Source organism: Canis lupus, chromosome 17 (assembly GCF_048164855.1).
Source record: "Canis lupus baileyi chromosome 17, mCanLup2.hap1, whole genome shotgun sequence".
Taxonomy (NCBI): domain Eukaryota; kingdom Metazoa; phylum Chordata; class Mammalia; order Carnivora; family Canidae; genus Canis; species Canis lupus.
The window spans coordinates 58859823-58887222 of record NC_132854.1 but is presented as its reverse complement, the minus strand read 5'-3'; the positions used below and the strand labels follow the sequence as shown (position 1 = coordinate 58887222).

Sequence of the window (27400 nt, the reverse complement as noted above, 5' to 3'; positions counted from 1 at the left end):
AAGGTGTCCACACACTGGGACGGAGAGCCTGTTAAGACAGTGGAGGAGCAGGGGGGCCTCTCAGTTTGCCTCGTCCCTCCAATATAGCTAGATAAATATCAAAGCATTCTAAACACCCAAGAAATTGATCTGAGAACTGAGAGAACAAAGCTGCACATCTATAGGTAGAAAAAATGGCCACCTCGTGGTAGGCAGGAGCTGTGGAGAGGGTGGATTTGGGGGGAGAGAAGAGCAGGGGACCAGACAAGAAAAAATCTTCCCCAAAACCAACAACTGAGAAAGGGAAAGAGGCTAACTATGGCAAATTTTCATAAGCAGTGGAGCTCAGAGTCTTGTTTTCCAAGTCTGTACCACTGCTGGAGTTGTGCCTGGCAGGCTCAGCAGTGCTCTGATAGGGAAGGAGGGCAGAGACCCAGAAGTAGGCAGCACACTGTGGTCTGAGGATCCCCTGGGTCACATGGGGAGAAACAGTTCCCCTTCTTGCAGTGCATTTGGGAATGGTGGCATGGTCTCTCAGGGGACAAAAGGACTGGTGGCACTGATGTGTATCTGTTCACTAGCATGGGAACAGGTACTGATTGGCTGAGGGCAGCAAGCCATGTTGCCAGTTTTTGCTGCACTTTACCATTAACTCTGAACTACTGTGCAACTATGTGACTGCTTTTCTGGGACAAACCTATAGCAGCCATAGTGCAACAAGACCCTCCCCCAGATTAGTGTGAGTCCGTAAAACTGGGAGTTTTGAAAGCTAGCTCCATGCCTGAGATAAAACACTGCACCAGTTGGCAGAGACAGGGTGAGGCAGGAGTCTGACAGAAGCTGGGGGCACAAGAGGAGCGGCTGCTTGCTCTTCTGTGAGGGTTTCCTGAAGAGTGGTGGCTGCGAACTCCTCAGTCCAGGGAGGAGAGTGGGGTGACACCATTTCCCCCCATGTATCAGCACTGACCAACGTCCGTGAACAACACAGCACCCCCCAGTGGAGGTCAGAGCTGCTTACACCAGGCACCCCCCCTTCGCCCCCCCGCAAGTGCATCTCCACAAGGGCAAGTCGGCCTGAGAATCTGGGTAGCAGGCCCATCCCTCAGAACACCAGCACACAACCTCACACACACCAAGCCTACTGATCATAAGAGAGTTGTAAAGCTTTAGCTCTAGGGAAATAGAATCTCATTTCTTTTGGGGTGGTGGGGGGCGGTGGGATCCAGCTTCTTTTAACAAGCAGACCAAAACACACATAGTTCAAACCTGCTATATAGTGGACAAGGTCTAAACATCCCCCATTGCAGGCAAGGAGAAACCCTACAGAGGACTGACCTGAGAGAAGCAGCTAAAACAAAACAGCAGAGCACATACTCTGAAACATCTCCTGAATTACCAGGCCCAAGACAGTATAGGACCTTTTCTTAATATAGCCATTGCTGTCAGGAGCAGGGATATAACAGGCTTTTCTAACAGTCACACAAAAAAATGGTGACCTAGACAAAATGGCAAGATGGAGGAATTCACCCCAAAAGAAAGAACAGGAAGAAGTAATGGCCAGGGACTTAATCAATATGGATATAAGTAAGATGCCAGAACAAGAATTTAAATAAAGTAACAATTGTAAAGATACTAGCTGTGTTTGAGAAAAGCATAGAAGATACTAGAGAATCCTTAACTGTGGAGATAAAAGAACTAAAAGCTAGTCAAGCTAAGATAAAAAATGCAATAACCAAGATACAAAACCAACTGGATGCAATGATACTGAGGATGGACGAAGCAGAGGCTATAGATACAGAAGATAAAATTATGGAAAATAATGATGCTGAAAAGAAGAGGAAAAGAAACATAGAAGATCACGAACTTAGAGTTAAGGTACTCAGTGACTCCTTAAAGCATACTAACAGTTGATCACAGGAGTCCCAGAAGAAGTAGTGAGAGGCAAAAGGAGCAGAAGATTTTATATGAGCAAATTATAGGTGAAAACTTCCTTAATCTAGGGAAGGAAACAGACATTGAAATCCAAGAAGCGCAGAGAACTCCCATTAAATTCAACAAAACCCAGTCATCACTAACATTTACCACAGTTAAATTCAAAAAAAAAAAAAAAAAAAAAAACCACAGAAAAGGAAAGAATCCTGAAACCAGAAAAAGTCCTTAACCTACAAGGGAAGACAGATCAGGTTTGCAACAGACCTGTCCACAGCAACTTGGCAAGCCAGAACAGAATGGCAAGATATATTCAACATGCTGAATGGGAAAAATATGTAGCCAAGAACACTTTATCCAGCAAGCCTCTCATTCACAATAGAAGGAGAGATAAACAGTTTCCCAAACAAACTAAAGGAGTTTGTGTCCACTAAACCAGCCTTGCAAGAGATATTAAAGGGAACTCTTTGAATGAGGAAAAAAAAAGACCAAAAGCAACAAAGACTAGGAAGGAACAGAGAATATATCACTGTAAACACCAACTTTACAGGTAACACAATGGCACTAAATTCCTATCAATAATCACTCTGAATGTAAACAGACTAAATGCTCCAATCAAAAGACAAAAGGTATCAGAAAGGATAAAAAAGTAAGACCTATTTATGTGCTGCCTATAAGACATTCACTTTAGACCTAAAGATATCTGCAGATTGAAAGTGAGGGGATAGAGAGCCATCTATCATGCTAATGGACATCAAAAGAAAGTTGAAGTAGCCCTACTTATGTCAGACAAACTAGATTTTATTTTATTTTTTAAAATTTAAATTCAATTTACCAACATATAGAATAACACCCAGTGGTAATCCTATCTAGTGCCCTCCTTAGTGCCCATCACCCAGTTACCCCATTCCCCCACCCACCTCCCCTCAGACAAACTAGATTTTAAACCAAAGACTGTAATAAGAGATGAAGAAAGGGATTATATCACAATTAAGGAGTCTGTCCATGAAGAAGATCTAACATTGTAATTATTTATGCCCTCAACTTGGGAGCACCCAATTATATAAATCAGTAACACTTAAAAGAAATCCATTGATAATACAATAGTAGGGGACTTTAACACTCCACTTACAGCCATGGACAGAATATCTAAGCAGAAGATTAACAAGGAAACAATGGTTTTGAATGACACACTGGACCAGATGGACTTAACAGATTGATATTCAGAGTATTTCATCCTACAACAGCAGAATACACATTCAAGTGGACATGGAACAGTTTCCAGAAAAGATCACATACTAGGTCACAAATTAGGCCTCAAACCAGTGCAAAAAGATTGGGATCATACTGTGTGTATTTTTAGACCACAATGCTATGAAACTTGAAGTCAATCACAAGAAAAAATTTGGAAAGACCATGATGAACACATGGAGGTTAAAGAACATTCTATCAAAGAGTGAATGGGTTAACCAGGAAATTAAAGAAAAAAAATAAAAATATAATGAAATGAAATGAAAATGAAAACAAGACAGTCCAAAACCTTTAGGATGCAGCAAAGGCGGTCCTAAGTGGACCTAAGAGGTCCTTGAAATACAGGCCTATCCCAAAAAGCAAGGAAAGGGGATCCCTGGGTGGCTCAGCGGTTGAGCTCCTGCCTTCGGCCCAGGGCCTGATTCTGGAGTCCCGGGATTGATTCCCGCATCGGGCTCCCTGCATGGAGCCTGCTTCTCGCTCTGCCTGTGTCTCTGCCTCTCTCTCTGTGTCTCTCATGAATAAATAAATAAAATCTTTAAAAAAAAAAAAAAAAAGTAAGGAAAGTCTCAGATACACAACCTAACTTTATACCTAAAAGAGCTAGGAAAGGAAGAGCAAATAAAGCCTAAGCTGACAGAAGAAGGAAAATAATGAAAATTAGAGCAGAAATAAATTATATAGAAACAAAAAAACCCAGTAGAACAGATTAGTGAAACAAGAGCTGGTTCTTTGAAATAATTAATGAAATAGCTAAATCACTAGGCCAGATTTATCAAAAAGGAGAAAGGACCTCAAAAAAAAATCACAAATGAAATAGATCACAACCAATAACACAGAAATACAAACAATTATAAGAGATTATGAAAAATTCTATGCCATCAAACTGAGCAACTGAAGAAAGGGACAAATTCCTAGAAACATACAAACTACCAAAACTGAAAGAAAAAGAAATAGAAAATTTGAACTGAGCCAGAACCATCAAGGAAACTGAATCTGTAATCAAAACTCTCCCAACAAACAAAAGCCCAGGGCCAGATGGCTACGAGGGGATCCTATCAGATATTTATTTATTTATTTATTTATTTATTTATTTATTTATTTATTTATTTATAACATTTTATTTGTTTATTCATGAGAGACACACACAGAGAGAGGCAGAGACAAAGGCAGAGGGAGAAGCAGGCTCCATGCATGAAGCCCAATGCGGGACTCGATCCCGGGTCTCCAGGATCACACCCTGGGCCAAAGGCAGGCACTAAACCACTAAGCCACCCAGGGATCCCCTCTATCAGACATTTAAAGAAGAGCTGATACCTATTCTTCTCACAAACTGTACCAAAAAACAGAAATGGAAGGAAAACTTCCAAACTCATTCTATGGTGCCTGTATTACCTGATTCCAAAACCAAAGACCCCACTAAAAAGAATTATAGACCAGTATTCCTGATGAACATGGATATAAAAATTCTCAACAAAATACTATCAAATCAAATCCAACAGCATATTAAAAGAGTTATTCACCACAATCAAGTGGGATTTATTTATTTATTCCTAGGGCTGCAGGGGTGGTTCAACATTCACAGACCAATCAATGTGACACACCACATTAATAAAAGAAAGGAGAAGAACCACACGATTATCTTAACAGATGCAGAAAAAGCATCTGACAAAATGCAACATCCATTCTTGATAAAAATTCTCAACAAAGTAGGTATACATGGAACATAACGTCAACATCATAAAGGCCAAATACAAAAGACCCATAGCTAATATCAACCTCAATGGGGAAAAACAGAGCTTTTCCTCTAGTCAGGAACAACACAAGGATGTCCATGCTCACCAGTACTATTTAACACACTATTGGAAGTCAATCAACAGAAAGAAATAAAAGGCATCTAAATTGGCAAGGAAGAAGTCCTTTCACTATTTGCATACAACGTGATACTCTGTAGGAATCCCAAACACTCCATTGAACAACTGAATATGAATCCAACAAAGTTACAGGATATAAAACCAAAATAGAGAAATCTATTGCATTTCTATTCACCAATAATGAAGCAGCAGAAAAAGAAATCAAGGAATTCATCCCATTTACAATTGCACCAAAACCCATAAGACACCTAGGAATAAACCTAACCAAAGAGGTAAAAGACCTATACTCTGACAATATAGAACACTTATGAAAGAAATTGAAGAGGACACAAAGAAATGGCAAAACAATTCCATGTTCATAGATTGAGGAACAAACATTGTTAAAATGTCTATACGACCTAAAACAATCTACACATTTAATGTAATTCCTATCAAAGTAACTCCAGCATCTGTCACAGAGCTAGAACAACCAACCCTAAAATTTGTATGGAACCACAAAAGACCACAAATAGCCAAAGGAATGTTGAAAAAGAAAACCAAAGCTGGAGGCACCAGGAATCTGGACTTCAAGCTTTACTACAAAGCTGTAGTCATTGAGACAGTATGGTACTGGCAGAAAAATCAACAGACACGCAGATCTATGGAATAGAGGAGAAAACCCAGAAATAGACTCACGACTATATGCTCAACTAATCTTGGACAAGCAGGAAAGAATATTCAATGGGAAAAATCTCAGTGGTGTTGGGAAAACTCGACAGCCACATGTGTAAGAATGAAACTAAACCACATTTTATACTATACACAAAATTGAATTCAAAATGGATGAAAGACCTAAATGTCAGATAGGAAAACATCAAAATCCTAGAGAGGAACACAGGCAGCAACCTCTTTGACTTAAGCCATAGCAATTTCTTACTAGAAACGTTGCTGAAGGCAAGGGAAACAAAAGCAAACATGAATTACTGGGACTTCATCAAGATAAAAAGCTTCTGCACAGTGAAGGAAACAGTCAATAAGATGAAAAGGCAACCTATGGAATGGGAAAAGATATTTGCAAATGCATTATCTGATAAAGGGTTAGTATCCAAAATCTATAAAGAACTTACCAAAATCAACATTCCAAAAGCAAATAATCCAGTTAAAAAATAGGTAGAAGATGTGAGTAGGCATTTTTCTAAAGACATCCAGATGGCTAAGAGACACATGAAAACATGCTCAACATCACTCATAATCAGGGAACAGAAAAATTAAAACCACAATGAGGTACCACCTCACACCTGTTAGAATGGCTAAAATTAACAACACAAGGAACAAAAGATGTTGGCGAGGGTGCAGAGAAAGGGGAACCCTCTCACACTGCTGATGGGAATGCAAACTGATGCAGCCACTCTGGAAAACAGTATGGAGGTTCCTCAAAAAGCTAAAAATAAAACTACTCTATGATCCATCAATCACACCGCTATTTACTCAAAGGGTACAAAAATACAGATCTGAAGCGGGTACATGCACTCTGATGTTTACAGCACCATTATCAACAATAGCCAAACTATGGAAACAGTCCAAATATCCATTAACTGATGAATGGATAAAGAAGATGTGCTGTATGTACACACACACACACACACACACACACACAGCCATCAAAAAGAATGAAATCTTGCCACTTGCAACAATGTGGATGGAGCTAGAGTATATTATGCTAAGTGAAATAAGTCAGTCAGAGAAAGACAAATACCATATGATTTCACTCATATATAGAATTTAAGAAACAAAACGAACACATGGGAAGGAAAAAAAAGAGAGGGAAGCAAACCATAAGAGACTCTTAAGGACAGAGAACAAAATGAGGGTTGATGGGGGTATGGGCTAAATGGGTGACAGGTATTAAAGGCACTTATTATGATCAGCACTCGGTGTTGTATATAAGTGATGAATCACTAAATAAATAAGATAAAAACAAAAAACAAAAGGTATCCTAAGCAGATCAACCAATCTTCTTCTTCTTTTTTTTTTTTTTTTAGCGTAGACAGGGAAGACATTTAGCTTATTAAAGAAAAAAATAGTTTCAATTATTTAAAAATTCATTTTGCACAATTAAAACGAATAAACCCTATGTACTGTCAAAATCAAAACCACCTATTTTTTTTTACAAGGAATGTGCTATTTCTGCCTTTTATTAGAGTATAACATGGAATCTTATTTAAAATACTACAGTTGAATGAGCAGATCATTAAAAAAAGTGAATAATCTGAAGTGAAGCATTTCACTCATGGCCACTGTTACATTTTCACATTTTCAAATATAACAGAATACATTTTCTTAAAATAGTCATTTGACACAACTTTTACTAATATATGTGGCCAAAAAACCCAGCCTATTTTCTATTTATTTTTTAAAAAAATCACTATTCTCTGCCAAATTTTCTTCAGCCAAGTTTCTCTCCTCTCACGTTATGGACCTCCCTTCCTCCCACCCCATTTCTCAAATCAAAACCAGGAAATATGATAAGGAAAATACAATCCACTGAGGAAAGTACATTTTAATGAATTGGGCAGGTGCAAGTAGCATCCTCAGAGAAAGACCTTAATTGGTGTAAAGAAGATGACTAATGTTCCTCTTGTGCTCTCTGATAGGGCTGCAAATGGAGATAAATGCTTCTACTTAGCAAGCAGCCATATCTTCTAGTCATTAACACAAAAAGAAACTTTATGTTGATGGTCCTTTATCTTCCTATTTATCTCCCAGGTAGCTTTGTCTCTTTTAAGAAATACGAATAGAATAAACATGAGGACTAGATAACAGATACTGCAGTAGTTTCACTTTCCTTTCTTCCTTATATTAGCTTTTTTTTTTTTAAAGATACCAAGAAGGCTGATGTGTCCAGTGTTCTATGTAAATTATGATCATTCAAATGACTAACCACTTTCTTTACAATCTTCCCAATATTTAAATTATTAATAACCAACTTTACTTTTTCATTAGAATAAGCAACTTCTATGTTAATAAGGACAAAAATTATTTTACAACTGTCAGTCATAAATGTCACAGTTTTAGCCACTGACTCTTTGTAAGGTTTTTGGTGTATAATGACACTTGAACCAAGGAAAGAGAACTATGATAGATTCTTAAAAATATGATTATTAACATACCAACATACAAATGGGTAATGTTGGTACTAAATTCATTTTACAATAGGGCAATAGCTTGACATTAAAGAATTAAATCCAACTCCTTAGAGGAGCATTACCACTTTTCACGAGTTCATAATCGAACAGTTCTCTATTTCTGTTCTGGGCTTCTATATATGACAAGTTATGTCTTCGGAATACGTGAAGAGTGGAAACATCTACAGAAAGCCTACTGAAAAATACTAAAGTTGAATGTGGCCAATGAAAGCAATTATTCCAAAGTAGTGTAGACAGATATGTACCAGCTGGCATTTGTACTACATACATTGAAATCAATATCACCTGTCAATTTATATAGATTCAAAATAAAAGCATTTAGAGGGAAAAACAACAAAATTTGCATTAAACTCTTTAATCCACTGACTTACAAAATGGCGGGGGAGGGATAAACAAATACTTACACATAAACACTTTTATATTATAATCCACTGACTTACAAAATGGCGGGGGAGGGAAAAACAAATACTTACACATAAACACTTCTATATTTCCCATCTTTTCCAGTACTTGAGACCAGAATTTCATAACTATAGAGCTCTGGTACAGTAGTCTCATCTGTTTCGCCATTAATGAAGCTGGAAGGAGGTGACCAGGTAAGCACTACTGTCCTTGACTGGATATCTGAGGCCTGCAAAAACACAGTATTTAAAAGCTCTTTGAAACAAATGTAAATGTGCGTAATGAACAGTGAAAATCCAATGAGATTTCAAGATTACATAAAATATATCTGTTATCTACCTATATAAGATGGCTCACAAATAGAAACCGGTCCATTTGTAGATGAGATGTAATTTGTTGTGAAAGGGCAGATGAGTTCAATACTAAAGGTCTTTAAATCTAAAAGCCATTATAGGCCATTCACAACTATTAGTGTCAACACCATATACAGGTAAAAAGAATGGAAAAAAAAAAGTCCACTTTTATTTAAAAAGGTTCATTTCCTCAATTTAGAAAGTGTCTTATAATAAGAAGATAAAAAGGAGAAAAATGAGCAAAGGACATGGACTGACCAAAGAAATATAAACATAAAAGGAAAATGTAAGAAATGATGTGTAAATGCATTTATAATTAAATAAATGTAAACTAAAACAAAATACCACTTTTCTTTCTTTTTTTTAAGTTGGGAATTTTTTTTATTTATTCATGAGAGACAGAGAGAGAGAGAGAGAGAGAGAGAGAGAGGCAGAGACACAGAGGGAGAAGCAGGCTCCATGCAGGGAGCCCGATTTGATCCTGGATCTCCAGGATCACGCCCTGAGCCAACAGCGGCACTAAACCACTGAGCCACCTGGGTTGCCCAAAGTACCACTTTTCATCTAACAGATTGGAAGATTAAAAAGCTAGTATTAAAAAAAATAAAATAAAATAAAAAGCTAGTATTATCTTCATTGTGTTAAGGTAAAGGTTTGGAGAAATAGGTTGAAGTATACTTAACATACAGTATTACATTACTTTCAGGTGTACAACACCATGATTCAAAAATTCTATATACTTCTCAGTGCTCACCATGATAAGTGTATTCTTTTTGTTTTATTTTGTTTTTAGAGAAGGAGAGGGAAGGAAGAAGAGAGGAGGAGAGGGGAAAAGGGGAAGGGAGAGCGGCAGAAGGAGAGGGAGAGAATCTTAAGCAGGCTCCATGCTCAAGTCAAGAGCCACCCAGCTGCCCCCATAGGTGTATTCTTTTTTTTTTCCCCCCATAGGTGTATTCTTAATCCCCTTTATCTATCTATCTATCTATCTATCTATCTATCTATCTATCTATCTATCCCCACACTAATTTCACCTCTGGCAACCACCAGTTTGTTCTCTGTATTTAAGAGTCGGATTTTTGGTTTTCTTCTTTGCTCATTGGTTTTGTTTCTAAACTCTACATACGAATGAGATCATGATATCTCTCTTTCTCTGACTTATTTCACTTAGCATTATACCCTCTAGGTCTATTCATGTTGTTGCAAATGGTGACATTTCATTCTTTTTTCCTCTGGCTGAGTAATATTCTGTTGTGTATATGGTATATGTACCACATCTTTATTCATTCATCTGTGGATGGATACTTGGGCTGTTTCCGTATCTTAGCTATTATAAATAATGCTATAACAAAGGAGTGCATGTATCTTTTTGAATTCGTGATTTAGCTTTCTTTCAGTAAATACCCAGTAATGGAATTACTGGATCATATGGTAGTTCTGTTTTTGATTTTTTGAGAAACCTCCATATTGTTTGGCACAGTGGCTGCACCAATTTGCATTCCCACCAAAGTGTACAGAGGTTCCCTTTTCTCCACACCCTTGTCAATGCTTGTTATTTCCTGTCTTTTTAATTTTAGCCATTCTGACAGATGTAAAATGGTATCTCATATTGATGTAGTCCCAATAGTTTAATTTTGCTTTTATTTCCCTTGCCTAAGGAGACATATGTAGAAAAATGTTCTACAGCCTATGTCAAAGGAACTGCTGCCCATGTTTTCTTCTAGGAGTTTTATGTTTTCAGGTCTCAAATTTAGATCTTTTATCCATTTTGAGTTTATTTTTGTGTAATTGCTTTCATTATTAAATAAATGTGAACTAAAACAAGGTATCAACTTTCAACTAACACATTGGGAAGATTAAAAGCTAGTAATATCCATTGTATTAAGGGTTTGGAGATAGGGGCACTTTCTTAAATGTATTTAAGAATATGTATGGGTATGATCCCTGTGTAGAGCTACTTGGGAACGTTCATAAACATTTACTATGTGCTTACTTTGTAGTTCAATAATTCAATTCCTAGGAACTTTTTTCAGGAAAATATCCTACAAAGTTACAAAAAAGTACGTAAATACATATAGTTAAGAATATTTATTGCAGCACCATTACTAATGGCAGGAAATTGGAAATACTGGTACAGTCTTTTAACATGCTACTATGCAGGTGTTCAAAAAACAATGAGGTAGTTATGTATGTGCTGACATCTAAAACATGTCCTTAATATACTAATGCTATGTAACAGGGCAAAAAAGGAAAGCTACAAGGTAGTATATATGCTATGATCTCAGGTGTTTTAAAAAAATTTAAAAACGCACAAAAATACCTGAAAATATACCATACAAATGTACTAATCCTTACCTCTGGGGATTCTGTACATATATGTGGTGGGATGCAGGGAGAATTGTAAGAAAAAAACAGAAGGTTTTGTACATTTTGGATTACTGGAATAATTTATTGTATGTACTCTTTTATAATAAAAGTGTAATAAAGAGGGAAAAAAAGTCTAGAGACTAAACTAAAGATTGGTAACAAAGGTTATCAGATCACAGCCAGACTCTAATGTAAAGGCTTGCTTTAAAATTATCTATATTTAATGACTGTCCTATCTTGCACAAGCCAGTGGAGCAGCGGAGGTAGAGGGAGAAGCAGGCTCCCCACCAACCAGGGAGCCCGACATGGGGTTCCATCTCAGGACCTTGGGATCATGATCTGAGCCGAAGGCAGCCGCTTAACCAACTGAGCCACCCAGGTGCCCCTATAGTAGTGTTTCTAAATCTAAGATAAAACCACTAACCACTAGGATGAAGACCACCCCTGTTTTGAATTTGGCAGAATAAACGGTTTCTCCACAAGCCTAACATTTTCCCATTTTCAAAGTTCTCAAAGCCTGAATAAATTTAGAAGGCTATTAGTGTATATATTCTGCTGTCAAACCACAGAAATATATTCTACCTACTGTCATACTACCTTAAAAAAGTCTTAGTACTATAATGGGCTTAAAGATGGTTCCTTGTTTTAACCTAAGTCCATCTGCTATTAATTTGTAACTGTGCAAGTTTTTTTTCTCTTAAACAGTGTTAACGTACATATATGTACCATCTTCAGAATGTCTTGATTTTATGAGATGATCCTGTGGTAAACTGTGAGAGTAGTTAAGTGAAAAATACTCTGAAGGCAGGTCAGTCAATAGCATTAACTGGCATCCACTTTTTGAAGCTTACTTTATCAGGCTTCGTGGGGACTGACTACATCATGAAGAGTTATAGGTGGTAGAGATGACCCTAAGTAGGAAGGCAAAAGACCTGTCGCTAATTTGATTGGTGATACTGAACTTTCAAACATTTAGGATCCCAGGTCACACTTATAAAAGGGAGTGGTTGAGTGAGATGATCTATTTACCATAACTAATCAAATATAGTATTTTTAAAAAGGTTTTTATTTTGGAATAAATCTAAAATTACAGAAAAGTTGGGATGACAAGTATACAGAGTGCTTGTATACTTGTTGCCCAGCTTTCTCTATTGTTAACATCTTACATAATAATGCATTTTTGTCAAAACTAAGAAATAACAATGGTAGAATATTTACTAAATTTTTAACTAATCTATAAACATTTAACTAAATGGACTTCCAGGATAGTATGCTGAATTTAGAAAAAATAGTTAAAAAAATTAAGACACACTAAGTTCAACTTTTCTAGATAATTTGCTTTTACAGATAAAGTATTGGTCCCAACTCAGTCTATTAAAAAGGTATTTTATTACTTGCACATAAATGTTAAGGCACAAAAAAGGAGTAATTACACTGAGTTGGTGTGGAAAACTTCATGAGAAGTGGATTTTAAATAAAAATTTAAAGGACTTGGGATGGAATATAATTTGATAGAAAAGAAATGGATAATTTTTACAAGAATGAGTAATTTCTTTTCCTAAGCTTATGCCTTATAAGCTGGTTGTCCAAGTTATATGTATGAGTACGTATTCTGAAAAGCTCTCTAGTAATTTCACTCCCATGAGAATCACAGTTTAGGGGGAAAAGAAAAACATAAAGGACCAGTAAGAGGAGTGAGGAGAGAGGAAGAGAGTCATGTCTTGAAAGACAACGGTAATGGTTTTGAGATAGTAAGTGATCAACGGTGTCAAATACTGCAGGGAGGCCAAGGAGAATGAGTGCAATCTGAACAATGTCTAATTCCTTAGAGACTCACACTATCCCTAACTCTCTCCCAACTTGAGAGTATATAACCAGTCACTCTTCAGAATCCCAGTGTAGCTCTTTCTGCCAAGGGGTCCTGTCCCTGTGCTTTAATAAAACTACCTTTTTTGCACCAAGACGACTCAAGAATTCTTTCCTGACTGGACAAGTCACCCAACCTTTCTGAATCTATTTCTTTTTCCATAAAATAAAGTAAAATGGTATTGTATTTCAAATATTGGTTATTCTGCAATACTGTCCCCACACTAACTCCCACCCCCACCCACAGTTCACAGTGGTGGGTACTTTTTCTTTAAATTTCAGTTCATCATCTTTCCTTAGTGATACTTCTTTTGACACCCCTGTCAAGGCCTAGTCCCTCTATTATATATTCTTACAGAACTATATCTCTGTTCTGGTACTCCACAGATATAATTTTATATTTATTGCATGATTTAATCTACTAACCTAAGTTCTGAGGGCAAGGGCCATGCCTGTCCTTTGCTTTTCATTCCATCTCCAGCTTTTAGCACAGCTTGTAGCATTTTATTAGTGGTCAAATATTTATGGAGTAAGTGAATACATTTAGTTTGGCGCTCTAAATGAACCAGAGTATGCAAAAACAGCTACACACACACCCACACCCGACCTATACTTCGCAGCTCACAAGTAATTTAGTAAAACGGCTATCGTTACCTAAGCTATAAAAAGAAACAAAAACCAAACCAAACCAAACCATCAGCATTACTTTCTTTCTAAGATACAGGACTTCTTTTACAAAATTACATCTTCCTCATAATATTGGGCAAAACTTCTTTAAAAGAACTGTTTCAAGATTGATGGCCTGAAAAATTATACTTTTATTATATACGGTACCAAGTAAATGCTGCTACTATTAGCTATTATTTCATTCATATACTGATTCTATTAAGACATGCAAATTCCTTTTTAATTAATTTAGCGATATACATATGGATATACATATTGACTGAATTTCTTATTAAACTTCCTCTCACTTCAGTTTCCTTATTTGTAAACTAGGAAAAAGAATACAAAGAAGGTTGTTCTAGGAATTATATAAAGCGTATGTTTTCAAAGTACTTTTTTTTTCTTTTGTTTTCAAAGTACTTTAAACAGAGTTTGACATTAGTAAACTTGTGTTAGCTATTATGAAATCTGTGTATGTTTACCTTACTTTACATGAATAAGCTCAATTTTTTCAGAGAACCTAAATTAGAATGAAAGAAAACCAGAGCATCCAAATCTATTATTTAGAGTTGTCAGAAAAAGTAGGACTATAGTTTATTAGATAAGTGGCTTACTCAAACATCCTAAAATGGTTTGGTAAAATTAAAAGGTAAGCTTTTGTGGAGAGGGGGTGAAGAGAGTAACAACAATTTTTCTAATCTGTTTCCCTACAAAAATAAAATTAAATATTTTTTTGGTAACTTAGCACAAAGTTATATTGCCATGGATTTTTTTTTTTTTTTTTTTTACAAAGAAGAGATAGAAGTTTTTGTTTTGTAAATCAAGAAATATTTTTATCAATGTTTAATAAATGGCCTTATCCTGGCTGAGAAAGCCCTGTAGTCTACTTCCACCACTACTTATACTTCTCTTTCCTCCATTTCACTACACTCCAATGAGAATGGTTCTTTCCATCTGGTAAACTTGCCCATATTATTCCTGCTTTCCCTCTCCCATCCCTTCTAACTCTTGTAACCTTTCTAACTCTTCAGCTCAGAGAAGGTTTTCCTGATTGCTGTATTTAATTCCCCTCGCCTCAGTAATGCATCACATTACCTTTATTTCTGTAAAGGCTCTTTTTACATTTCCTTTTATTATTGATAGTAAGGTCTCAATAAGTATTTGTGATTGGTTATCATGCCAATATTTTGACTGACTGAAAATCTAGTTCTTAAAAGAATAATGTAATAACACAGATTGGTAAGGCATAGCACAGTGAAAAAAATGTGCCATAGAACAACAGGGTACAGCATGATCCTTTTTTTCATAAAAAGACAATAGAAAAGAATATATTTTGGTGGATGAGCACATAAAAATGAAGTGAAATCAGAAACCCAAACTGTTAGGTGTGGCTAAATCAGAGGAGTGGGAAAAAGGAATTTATTTCTAGTTACTATATTCATATTTTACCATAAAAGATTTCACATATAATAAAATAAAAATTCAATCTTAATCACTGGCAGATCTATTAGCTTACTTTTAAAATGGAGTGAAGATATAGCTTTTACAAAAAACAGAAAAAGAAAATTACTAATCTGTACAACTGTGACATTTTGGTTTTTCCTTCTAGTTTCCTTTTTTCTAAAGTCCTTCGTTTAAAAAAAAAAGAAAGATTTTATTTATTTATTCATGGGGGGGGGGGGCAGAGACAGGAGGCTCCATCCTGGGAACCCGACATGGGACTCGATCCCAGGTCTCCAGGATCACGCCCTGGGCTGAAGGTGGCGCTAAACCGCTGAGCCACCCAGGCTGCCCCTGAAGTCCTTCCTTTACAAGACTGTAATCATGGTGTCCAAATAGTTTGATCACTAGTACTTTTCCCTACAAAAGCATCTTTGCATGTTTTTAGCCTTTAAAATCGTATTTTTTTTTAGATTTTTATTTATTTATGATAGTCATACAGAGAGAGAGAGTGAGAGGCAGAGACACAGGCAGAGGGAGAAGCAGGCTCCATGCACCGGGAGCCCGATGTGGGATTCGATCCCGCGTCTCCAGGATCGCGCCCTGGGCCAAAGGCAGGCGCTAAACTGCTGCGCCACCCAGGGATCCCTAAAATCGTATTTTTAAATGGCTATATAGTTCTGTTCAATAAAAATATCTCAATTTATGCATTTTAAAAATTGTTAATATTAGTGCTACAAAAACCATTTTTGTTTGTGTAACTTTTTACTAAGAAATGGGACCTCATGGTTTCAGAGAAGTTTAATTTATATTTCTTTTGATTACTAGTAAAAATACTTTAGGGTCTTAATGGGTTTAAAAAGTTCAATTTAGGGGCACCTGGGTGGCTCAGACAGGTAAAGGTCATGATTTCAGAATCCTGGGATAGAGCCCAGCACTGAGCTTCCTGCTCAGTGGGAAACCTCCTTCTCCCTCTGCCCTCCCCCTGCTTATGTACTCTCTCTCTGAAAAAAAAAAAAAAAAAAAAAAAGAAAAAAAAATCTTAAAAAAATAGTAAAATAAAAAGTTCAATTTGTATGAGCACTTAAAGTTAATCTTTTGTCAAATCTGATGCAAATGTTTTTCCTAATTAAGATGATAGCCTTTATACATACAGGCTATATAGAAAATAAGCAGGAAATTTTATGTAGTCACTTTGGCTGCCACACCTTTTGCTGATTTTCTTATTTTTTCTATTACATCCATATGGGGAATAAAAACCTCTTCTACCGTTTTTAACTCTTTCTGCATATGGAGTTAACTGAATGTATTTCTTATGGAAATCATATAAATAGATTTTTAAAAAACTGATAATCAGTCATACCCATACTATATATTACATCTTTGTCTTTTCTAATGATTTCCAATGTCATGTAGCATATATTAAATCCCAGTTGTTGTTTTTTTTTTAAAGATTTTATTTACTTATGTGATAGAGAAGATAGCACAAGCAGGGACAGCAGGAAGGAGAAGCAGGCTCCTTGCTGAGCAGGGAGCTGACTTGGGCTGGATCCCAGGACCCTGGGATCATGACCTAAGCCAAAGGAAGGCACTTAACCGACTGAGCCACTCAGGTGCCCCTAAATCCTAGTTTAAAAAATGAATTCTTGATTGAATACTCTGCTTCAATGATCAACATATTTCTCATTATGTCAGATCTATATTGACCCGTTATTGATATCATATTTACAGTTTTTAAAAATTTTTAAAAAAATTTATTTAAGTAATCTCTACACCCAATGTGGGGGCCTGAACTCAAGACTACAGGAGCAAGAGCATGTGCTCTTCCGACTGAGCCAGCCAGGTGCCCCTAATATACTCAAGTTTGAAGCAAGGCCTGAATTAAAATATTACCAAAATCCTATGTAAATAATACTTAATATAAATGTCAAGAGAATACATGCAATACTTACCACTGGTTTGACAATGCTGGAAAGAAGTGCTTCGAAAGCTTTAGTTTCTTCATCTTTTTCTTAAAGAAAATAAAAGAATATTTAAAAAATGAACTTAAGTACAATCATCCCTCTCCCTCCACATATGTCTTCTAAAACCATGTTGGTAATCTGAGATTTTTATTTCCTAGTTTTTACTTTAGTGCATATTCAGCAGTTTGTGTCTCTTCAGGATTCTTCTGCTTCAGTTTCTATTTCGATTTTAACTGTGATCCCGAATTATAATGCCGCTTTATATATCTGAACCAGTCATTAAATTTTTCTTATAGAAAGTATATTTTTATTCATAGCTGTAAAAAATACTCTCTGGAATTCTCATTTCCCAACCTTACCCTTTTTTTTTTTTAAAGATTATTTAACAGAGAGAGAAGAGAGAGGGAGAGAGCGCGCATGTGCACAAGCAGGCAGAGTGAGAGGGAGAAGCAGGCTCTGAGCAGGGAGCCTGATGTGGTGCCTGATCCCAGGTCTCCAGGATTATGACTCGAGCTGAAGGCAGAGGCCCACTGGACTGAGCCATCTAGGTGCCCCAATCTCACACCTCTTAACAGTTAACAAGTTAACAGAGTTCGTTCTTATATGGGGGTTGATCTCACGACTCTGAAATCACGACCTGAGTTGAAACTAAGAGTCAGATGTTTGACTGAATGAACCACCCCAGCGCCCAAGTGTTTGTTTCTTGACAGGCCTTAACTGTGGTTCCCAAGATAAAAATATAATTGACTTGACCATAACTTCTATCCATAACTGATATACCCGAAACTTTAGCTTAACTCTTATTAACATCAATACTGAAAAATATTGATCAGAAGGTCTCAAAAATATGGGAGAATATTTTAAATATAAATATTAATGTACAAACCATGAGGCTGTTAAAGCATTAAATGTATTGGTGGGGAATGGAAATTATAACAAAAGGAAGTAGTGCTCAGAGTTCATATGGTGGAAGTCATAGGTTAGCCTATGACTTTTAGCCTTTAAAATCCAAGGGAAATAAGGGGATTTTGAAAGAAAAAGAAAGGTCCAAGGGAAATAAGGGGATTTTGAAAGAAAAGAACTTCTGAAGAAAGTAATGAAGAATACTCATACATAAAGAAGTAGAAAGAAATAAAGAGTTTGATAAAAACGAGCACGGCCTTGTCAAAGAGCCCAGAAAGATAGGAAAAGGAATCTGGATGAACTTTATTAGGGTATTCCTTTCCGAGAGAAATTTCTCTTGGCTAGTAAAATTTACAATTTATGTGAAATTACTAATTGGGCTTTCCCAAATTGTAAAAAGTACCGTAGAAACATTTGAGATTCTAAAACTTCATACACATTTAGGAAGAGTTGCTAATCTACATTTTAAATGAAGCATGATGAAATAACTGAAAAAAATATACTTTTAGTTGATTAAGTAACAACGAAAAGTACCAAAAGGAATAGTTTTTTAAATATTATTTTAAATAGTTACCTTCTATTTCTGTACCAATTTGTGCACCACCTTTCCCTTTCCCTGACTTATTCTTTGCTGACCCTACGTTTGCACCACTAGCATTCTGCCCTTTTATAAGCCCATTATGTTCATTTATGGGAGAAGGGCATTTCTGGGGTGATGATGGTGGACTGCTCATTTTATCTTTCTGTGTTCCTTGGCGATCCTTTAATTTTTTCTGCAAACGTTCATATGTCTTACTAGATCTTTCATCTCTAAAGTTGGACCTCCCATGTGTAGAGTGAGCATCTAGGAAGAAATAAAAATAAAAACATTTAAAAATGTCATTTATTCCAAATACATTTATGACATGAAAAAAGGAAGAGGAAAACAATTTATCATTATCTTGTATAAGAACTATTATAAAGTATCTCAAAAAATAATTTTGCAGAACAAAGATATTTCTGTTTCTCCAGCAACTGACAGAATCAAGCTTTTTGATTATAATTATATACATCAAATAAATTTCCAGAGACATTTCTTTTCTTCATCTTTTCTTAATTAACTATTAACCCTCCACAGAAGTACCTTGGTGGTATGTTATGATAAACATAGGTGGGGTAAGACCTGAATTGAAGTATGTACAATTCTTTTTCTTTACTTTTTTGTAGCCATCACTTTTAGCAACTCTTTCAACTTCAAACATATGAAATAGGTAAACAGAAAGCCATCACCTGTCTAAATTCCCTTATGACTTAAAAACAAAACAAAACAAAACCAAAGAAAAGCACCAAACCAAACCATCACTGAAAAATAAAGTTATAGGCATTAATACAAAGAAATAAGTAGGATTGTTTACTAAGAATAGATTCAAGGTACAAAACACTGCATCTCCGGTTATCACAAACTCAAGGCTGTGATTTAGAAAAAAGTATTAAAAAAAATAAAAAATAAAAAAAAAAATAAAAAAGTATTTATTCTAAAAAAAAGTCACAAAGCACTATAATAAAATCAATACACTCCATAAATATTGTTACCTGTTCCAGAGTTTATTTTTATTTTAAATTTAAAATCTGTAATGAGAAAAATATTTTTTAAAAGAATCGAAAATCTCAGTAAAGTTTTATCAATGTTTTAAGAAAATTAGTACAATATTTTTGAAATTAGTATTATATGTACAAGAACATTAGAATAGGGATCCCTGAGTGGCGCAGCGGTTTAGCGCCTGCCTTTGGCCCAGGGCGCGATCCTGGAGACCCGGGATCGAATCCCATGTCGGGCTCCTGGTGCATGGAGCCTGCTTCTCCCTCTGCCTATGTCTCTGCCTCTCTCTCTGTGTGTGACTATCATAAATAAATAAAAATTTAAAAAAAAAAAAGAACATTAGAATAAAAAACACAGGAATTTGGATATCTATCCATTAAAGAGTGAGTCTGGACATCTACCTTACACCATATACAAAACTTAAAATGAATCAAAGACCTAAATGTAGGAAGTAAGGCTATTAAGCTCATAGAAGGAAACACAGGTACAAATACATTTGACTTTGGTTTAGATAATAGTTTTTTAGGACACCAAAAGGATAAACTATCAAAGAAAAATCAGATTTTACCAAAATTTTTCTTTTCTGCGTTAAAGGACACCACTGATAAAGTGAGAACACAATGTAAGAGAAAACATCTATATCATATACCTTGAATCCATAACATATCAAAACTCTTACAACTTAACAATAAAAAGACAAATAACCCAACTAAAAAAATGGGAGTGGGATTTGAACAGACAACTCTCCAAAGAAGATATGTAAAATAGCCAATAAGCAAATGAAAAGATATTCAACATCAGTAACGAGAAACAAACAAATCAAAACCACAATGCAACACAAATTCACACTTACCAGGATGGCTAGATTCAAAAGACCGTAGTAAGTTTAAGCAAAGATATGGAGAAATTAAATTAGGACCCTCACACATTGCTGGTGGGAATGTAAAATGGTGCAGTCACTATGGAAAACAGTTTTGCAGCTTCTCAAGTAGTTAAACACAGAATTACTATATAAGCCAGCTATTCTCTCAGGTATATGCCAGCAGAAGTGAAAACATGTCTACACAAAAACTTGTATACAACTATCAAAGCATCATTATTCAAAATGGATAAAAAGTGGAAACAACTCAAATGTCCATCAATGAACAAAAGGATAAACAAAATTATATTCACATAATGTAATATTTTTCAGCCATAAGAAGGAATAGAGTACTGATCATGCTACACTTCTGAACTAAGCCTTAAAGAAACAGCCCAGGTGAAAAAAAAGCTAGACATAAAGACAGCATATTGTATGAACATTTGTATCAAATATTCATATTGTGCATATATTTTTATGAAATAGCTAGAATTTCCTTTTCATGGAGGCTGCTACTAGTTATAAAACTACTGTCAGTTATTTGGATCTACTGATAGACACTTTGGCTTATAACCTCAAATACAACATGACTTGTCTTCCATCACTGGATAGCTAGCTTTTTAGATTTGTACCCTTTGTGGATTTGTGTTTTTCACTTTCCTTCACATCACTGTGAAACATATCCATGTATTTTAATATCCTCTCTGAATAACAGTGGGTGTTTAACAATGTGAAATAGCAGTAATTATAACATCTAGTTTTTTTCTTGTAATTTTCTCAAACACCTTTTAAAGAAGTCAGTCATAAAAAATGAGCAGTGAAGTAAACAGGAGGATGAAACTGATTTGTAGTATAAACTCTTGCTACTCAAGTTTTGACTGGACCACTGTAGGAGCCTCACTTGGGAGTTTATTAGAGATGCAGAAACCCAAACCCTACCCAGTCCTACAGAATCAATATGCATTACTTGGGCAAGAGAAGTAAGTTTGAAAAATATATATAGGATGTGATATATAATGTATTTACCACTTAGAGGCTGTGCTGTATAATTAAAATTCTGTATTTAGAGTTATTTATTCTGTAAGTTTACTAAGCATTAATGATAGGTATTGCTAAGTGCAAGTGATGAATAAAACAGATTTAGTTGTCAGGGGGAAAGAAATGTGAATTAAAAAAAAAAATCAAATTGTGTCAAGTTCTGTGAAAGAAACAGGTTTCAGTGTGAGAGATTGATAAGGTAAAGTCACAGAGGCTCCCTCTGAAAGCGGAAATCTAAAGGGGAAAAAAAAAAGGAGCCTTCCACGGAAAAAAGAGCATCCCTGGTAGAGAGGACATGTATGCAGCGCACTGGGGCAAAAGGAGCTTGGAGGTTTTGAAAAACTGAAGGGGAGGGGAGGGATAAGTGGGAAAAAAGCAGTCCAAGGTCACAGGGCACACGGTCTTGTCCAGGCCAGGGGGCTGGCAAGCAGGCTCATTTTGGTCCCTATGGGTCATTTGGCAATGTCTGGAGATATTTTTGATTGTCACAACTGGGTGAGGATAGGGGAGAGTGAGGAGGAGTTGTATGCTACTGGCATCTAGTAGGTAGAGGGCATGGTTTCTCCTGAATATCCTACAATGCAGTTTTGTACTCTAAAACACTCACCCGTTCCCAAACATCCAGAGTGCAGATGTGCAGAAATCGTGGTCTAGAAGAAGGTTCAGGATTTTATTCTAACTATAATGAGACAATGACAGCAGAACACCAACTGGAAGGCAGCTGCTCCTGCAGTTATCCTGACAAGAGCTGATAGCAGACTAGATTTGAGTAGTAGTGGAAAAAAGTAGATAAAAATTGGAGCTTCTGAAAATAAAACTGATAGCAGTTGATGTGGGGGTTAAAGAAGAAAGAATAAATTCGATCATGTGGTTTTCACTTGAGCAAACTGAGTGGAAAGTGGTACCAATATCAAGATGAAGATGACAAAGAAAAGCAGGCTACATAATTGAGATTTATGTTTTAGAACCAATGTAACTGATATGCATAATACTTTTAAGTGAAGTTATCAAGAAGGCAGTTAGAAATAGAAGTCTGAAGCTCAGAGGCGAGGTTTTAGCTGGAGACACAAATCTGACAGCTGTCAGCATACAGATGATATTTAAATGCATAGGAAAGAATAAGATTACTATTTTCTGTGTGTATGTTGGTTGTCTATCCTTCCCAACAAATTTATTAACTTCCCACGGGCCAAGATTATATTTTGTTTCCCTGACTCTCCCCACCACCCAGTCCTTTACAGAACCTAGCAACTTTGGTAGGTGACAGCACAACCTTAAGGATTTAACAGTATGATTATTCCTGGCTGAAAGTTTTCCTTAGTGTCTAGCTGGCAGGAGAGAGAAAAAAACTCTTGTTTGAACATGTCCCCACTAAATATCGCTGAAAAGTATGTTATTTTCCCTCTTTGATTTTCTGTTTATTTTTTTGTCTTGAGGGGTAATCATGAGGATGAAATACTTAACACAGTCCTTAGGTAAAAGAACATGATTGTGATATGTTACTGTTTGGTCATTTCTTTTACATAATGTAGCATTTATTATATCTAAGTAAAGAGAGTTAACTCCATAAAGACAGGAATATTTTTAGATGTCTTACCTACATCTCCATATACTTGAGAAGATTGATACTGTGGCAAATACTGTGTTGACATGTCTCCAGCTCCAGTCACTGGTGAGTACATATGGCGTGGTGGAGGAGGCATCATGGTTGGGACAGGAATGAAACCAGGTAGAGGGGGAGGATGTGGGGAACGGTGTATGACAGTGTGACTGCCAGGATGAAACTCTGGTGCCTGAGGAACCACAACAACTCTTCGAACACCATTGTCTTCAATAACCTACAAAACGAACATTAAACATTTCTTCTATAAGATATAAGCAATTCTTTTGAAATAGGTTAGAGTAGGAATTTTTATACGATTAAGAAACTTTAGAGAATATGAAAAGATTTTATTAAATACACTAGATACATATGAATTAGTATTAACAACATGAAGTAGTTTTTCTTCCGCAGTGCAATATAAATCTTAAAGTGAGATTAGCTAAACAAAATGTAAACAATGAGCCACAATATTAGCTATTTATTTGTATGTGTTATGTGCATTTAGTGATGCATTAAAAATGAGATACTCAAGGGAATTTTTGGTTTAAACACAATGGGGGGTGTGTGCCTGGGTGGCTCAATGGGTTAAGCACCTGCCTTCCACTTGGGTCACGATCTCAGAGTCCTGGGATTGAGCCTTGAAATCTCATCGGGCTCCCTGCTCAGTGGGGAGTCTGTTTTTCCCTGTCTCTCTGCCTCTCCCCGTTTGTGTGTGTGTGTGTGTGTGTGTGTGTGTGTGTGTGTACGTGTGAGCTTACGTGCGCTCTCTCAAATAAATAAGATCTTTGAAAAAATAAACAGGAATTAATTTCCTTTTCCATGTAATGGAAGTGGGGGGAGGGAATAAACTGTGAAATAGAAATGCAGGAAAAAGCTGGATCCAGATTCCTAGGATCAACCATATATTCCATTTAGGTACAAAATTCTTACAAACATGACCAGGACAATTGTAACACCTTTTTAAGGGAGACAAACACCTACTATATTAATTCCCAGTTAAGAAAAGCATCTGTGGCTTCAGCATTTACATTAGTGAAAGGGGAAACCATCAGAGTTTTAGGCAGAAGAGTGATATAGGCCACTGGTGTCCAGCCAGGGGTGATTTTGCCCCCTACCAGGCATTTGGCAGTATTTGGAAACATTTTTGGTTGTCACAATGGGGGCAGGTACTACTGCCATCTAGTGGGTAGAGAGGTCAGGGATATTGCTAAATACCCTACAACACAGAAGACAATCCCCTACAACAAAAATTACTGGGCCTAAAATGTCTGTAGGGCTGAGGTTGAGAAATGCTGATATAACCTTACATTTAATAGGATCATTCTGGTTCCTGAGTTGTGAACAGATTGTAGGGCGAGGGAGGGAAAAACAAAAAACAAAACAAAACAGGGAAACCAGCGAAAACAGGAAGCTACTGCAATATCTAGGCAAGAAAAGATGGTGGCTTGGACCAGGGTAGTAAAAAGAGGCCCGTACTCTGCATATATTTAAAGGTAGAACAACAAGATTAGCTGATGATGTGACTGGAGAAGTGAGAAAAAGAAGTCAGGAAGGATGGTGCTCCATCAATTGTGAAGGGGAAGGCTGTAAAGCAGAATAAGTTACCTGGTGGGGAGGAGGAGGAAGATTTGGAGTTCTAGGTTTTGGTCATGTGAATTGGTTAAGTCTGTAAGACATTTAACTGGAAATGTTGAATAGGTAGTTAGGTATACTAGTCTGCAGTTCTAAAAAAATTGCAAAAGGACAACCAGGTAAGGTAGGAAGTAGACTAAGTGCAGAGTCTGGAAGTTTGGTAAAGTGTATCAAGTAGGAAGGATCAACCCTGTCAAATGCTGCTGAAAGGTCAAATAAGATGAAGACTAAGAACTAACTGGATTTAGCAATGTGGAAGTCACTGGGACTTTGATGAGAACAGTTCTGGTAATTATAGGGGCAAACCCTAACTGGAGTGGGCTTAAGAGACAAAGTGGGGAACAGAATTAGAGAGCTAATAGCCCAATTTTGGGAACTACTATTCCTGCTGAGGGGAATATGGAAATAAGGTGGTGGCTGGTAGTAGTGGAGTCAAGCTTTAAAACATTTTGTTGTTTTTAGCCAGAGAAATTACAACATGCTGATACAATAATGAGAATGCCCCAACAGACAGTAAGAAATTGATGTGGAAGACAGGAGAAAAATGCAGGCAAAACGGAAGGGGATCTAAGACCCAATGTGGGCACCAGGTCTAGACAGGAGCAGGAAAGGCTGTCTCCATTCCAGATGAAAAGGAAGAGTGTGTGAGTTGACATGAGACAGCAGAGCATGTAACCCCAGATGCTGGTAGAAATGTGGGAGTTAGGGGTCTGTGGAAGGTTTCTTTTGATAGCTTTCCATGAACCCTATCCTGGGCACCACAATTTCAATGACCTCTCCTTCCTATCATTTTTATTATATTTATTCTATCATTTGTTAAACATTTGTAACACTGTAGTTATTTGTTAACTTTACACATGCATATGTCTTCCCCTATAACTTAACTTCCCCTCAAGGGACATGCATTAATTATTAATCCTCATAACAATATTACAAATAGATAGCATTATTATCTCCATTTCTCAGATGGGGAAACTGAGGCATACAGATGTTAAGTAACTTGCTACAGTCACATAGGCAGGAAGTGGAGGAGCTAGTATTTGAACTCTTGCACTTTGACTTTAATTCCATGTCTTATCTACTTTGTGGGCATAGAATCCATAGGTACCTGTTCTCTAGTGTCTTTTTAAATGTGACAACACAAGTGAGATCTCACTAGTTAAAAAGAAAAAGCTAAATTATTTATGAAATTAGAACTTTTCTGTTGAAAAAGAACATTTAAAACAAAGATAAACTGGGGGAAGGAAGAATGGGAAGTTATTGTTATTAGGTACAGTGTTTCAGTTTTGCAAAATGAAGAGTTCTGTAGATGGATGGTAGTGAAGGTAGTACAACAGCGAATATACTTAAATGCTACTGAACTTACATTGGAAGTTACAATGGTAAATTTTTTGTTATGTATATTTTACAATTAAAAAAAAGAAAGCTAAGAAAAAATAAAAAAGAGACAGACCAGGACCAAGAAAGTGTGGAGAACTGTACCACTTTAAGTAACCACCTGAACAGCTAGTAACTTCAGAGTGAGGCTGCGGGCCGGGCCTCAAAACTATCTGCTAAGTCCAGCTGCTGACAAATGGCCAACCATGTAGACAATGAATTTTATACTAACAGAGTACACCAATGGTGACGATTATAATGAAATCAGTAAGTTGTGAAAAGAAAAAAGAGATACAATATAATCCAAATTAGTCTAGGTTAAAAAAATTAAAACAAAAACAATAAAACAGAATTAAACAGGGCTATCAGCAAATATCTAACTACCTAACCACATATGCCACACAATTTCTAATTAAGCAGAGCTCTACTTTTTCCTTTATTGAACATAAACATAACTAAAAGTGGATGCAGAAAGAGGTTATGCTTACATTTTATATTGTGTGTGTTCCCCACCAAAATATACATTCCATGACAAATAAATCTGTCCTGCTTACCATTTTCTTCCCAACACCTAGAAAACTCCTAGCATAGGGTAGATGCACAAAGAAAATTGCTGAATCAATGATATGACCAGAAATAAATGTATTCCATTAGTTCTACTAGAATGCCATGTTACTTTCCCCCCCTCTTAACAACACCATATTAGAATTCTGTGATTTTCTCAATTCTTACAACCTTTGCTTCTGCTTAACTTTTAGCAACCTACTTCTATGGCTTCACCCTGAACCCCAAATTATTCCTACTTTTAGCTATTAAGTAATAATATAGGTAATTTCTGGCCATTCATTCAACAGATATTTATTTTATATATCTAACTGTACATACACACACAATAATGCTGCCCATGTTTTTTGGCTGTTATCCCAAGGAGAGACAGAGAAGACTGAGATCAGAATGGTATGTAGAAATTTTTGAAAGAAGTACCGACCTCATTGCTGTGTACTGACATAAAGGCAAAATGAAATACCAAGTCCAGCTCAAAGGAATAATCTCAAACTTTTCCTGAAGCTGATATAGTTCCCTTCCTCACATTATGAGATCTACAATCCCCTTCCTGTTAGATATCCTCTCATCAC

The 27400-nt window shown here is 36.4% G+C and overlaps 1 protein-coding gene across 5 annotated transcripts in view; it reads right to left on the bottom strand.

Moving 5' to 3' along the window:
- Positions 1-27400, bottom strand: part of FNDC3A (fibronectin type III domain containing 3A) — a 176245-nt gene that overhangs the window by 40770 nt on the left and 108075 nt on the right. For 4 of the 5 annotated variants that reach the window (XM_072783156.1, XM_072783154.1, XM_072783155.1 and 1 more), the window contains 4 exons: positions 23250-23490; positions 18751-19020; positions 17262-17320; positions 8692-8849 (listed from right to left, as the gene is read on the bottom strand). In XM_072783156.1, the coding sequence (XP_072639257.1) occupies positions 8692-8849; positions 17262-17320; positions 18751-19020; positions 23250-23490 (728 nt within the window). Of the gene's footprint in view, positions 1-8691; positions 8850-17261; positions 17321-18750; positions 19021-23249; positions 23491-27252; positions 27373-27400 lie in introns of those variants that run through there. The other variant, XM_072783159.1, reaches the window with a different exon arrangement.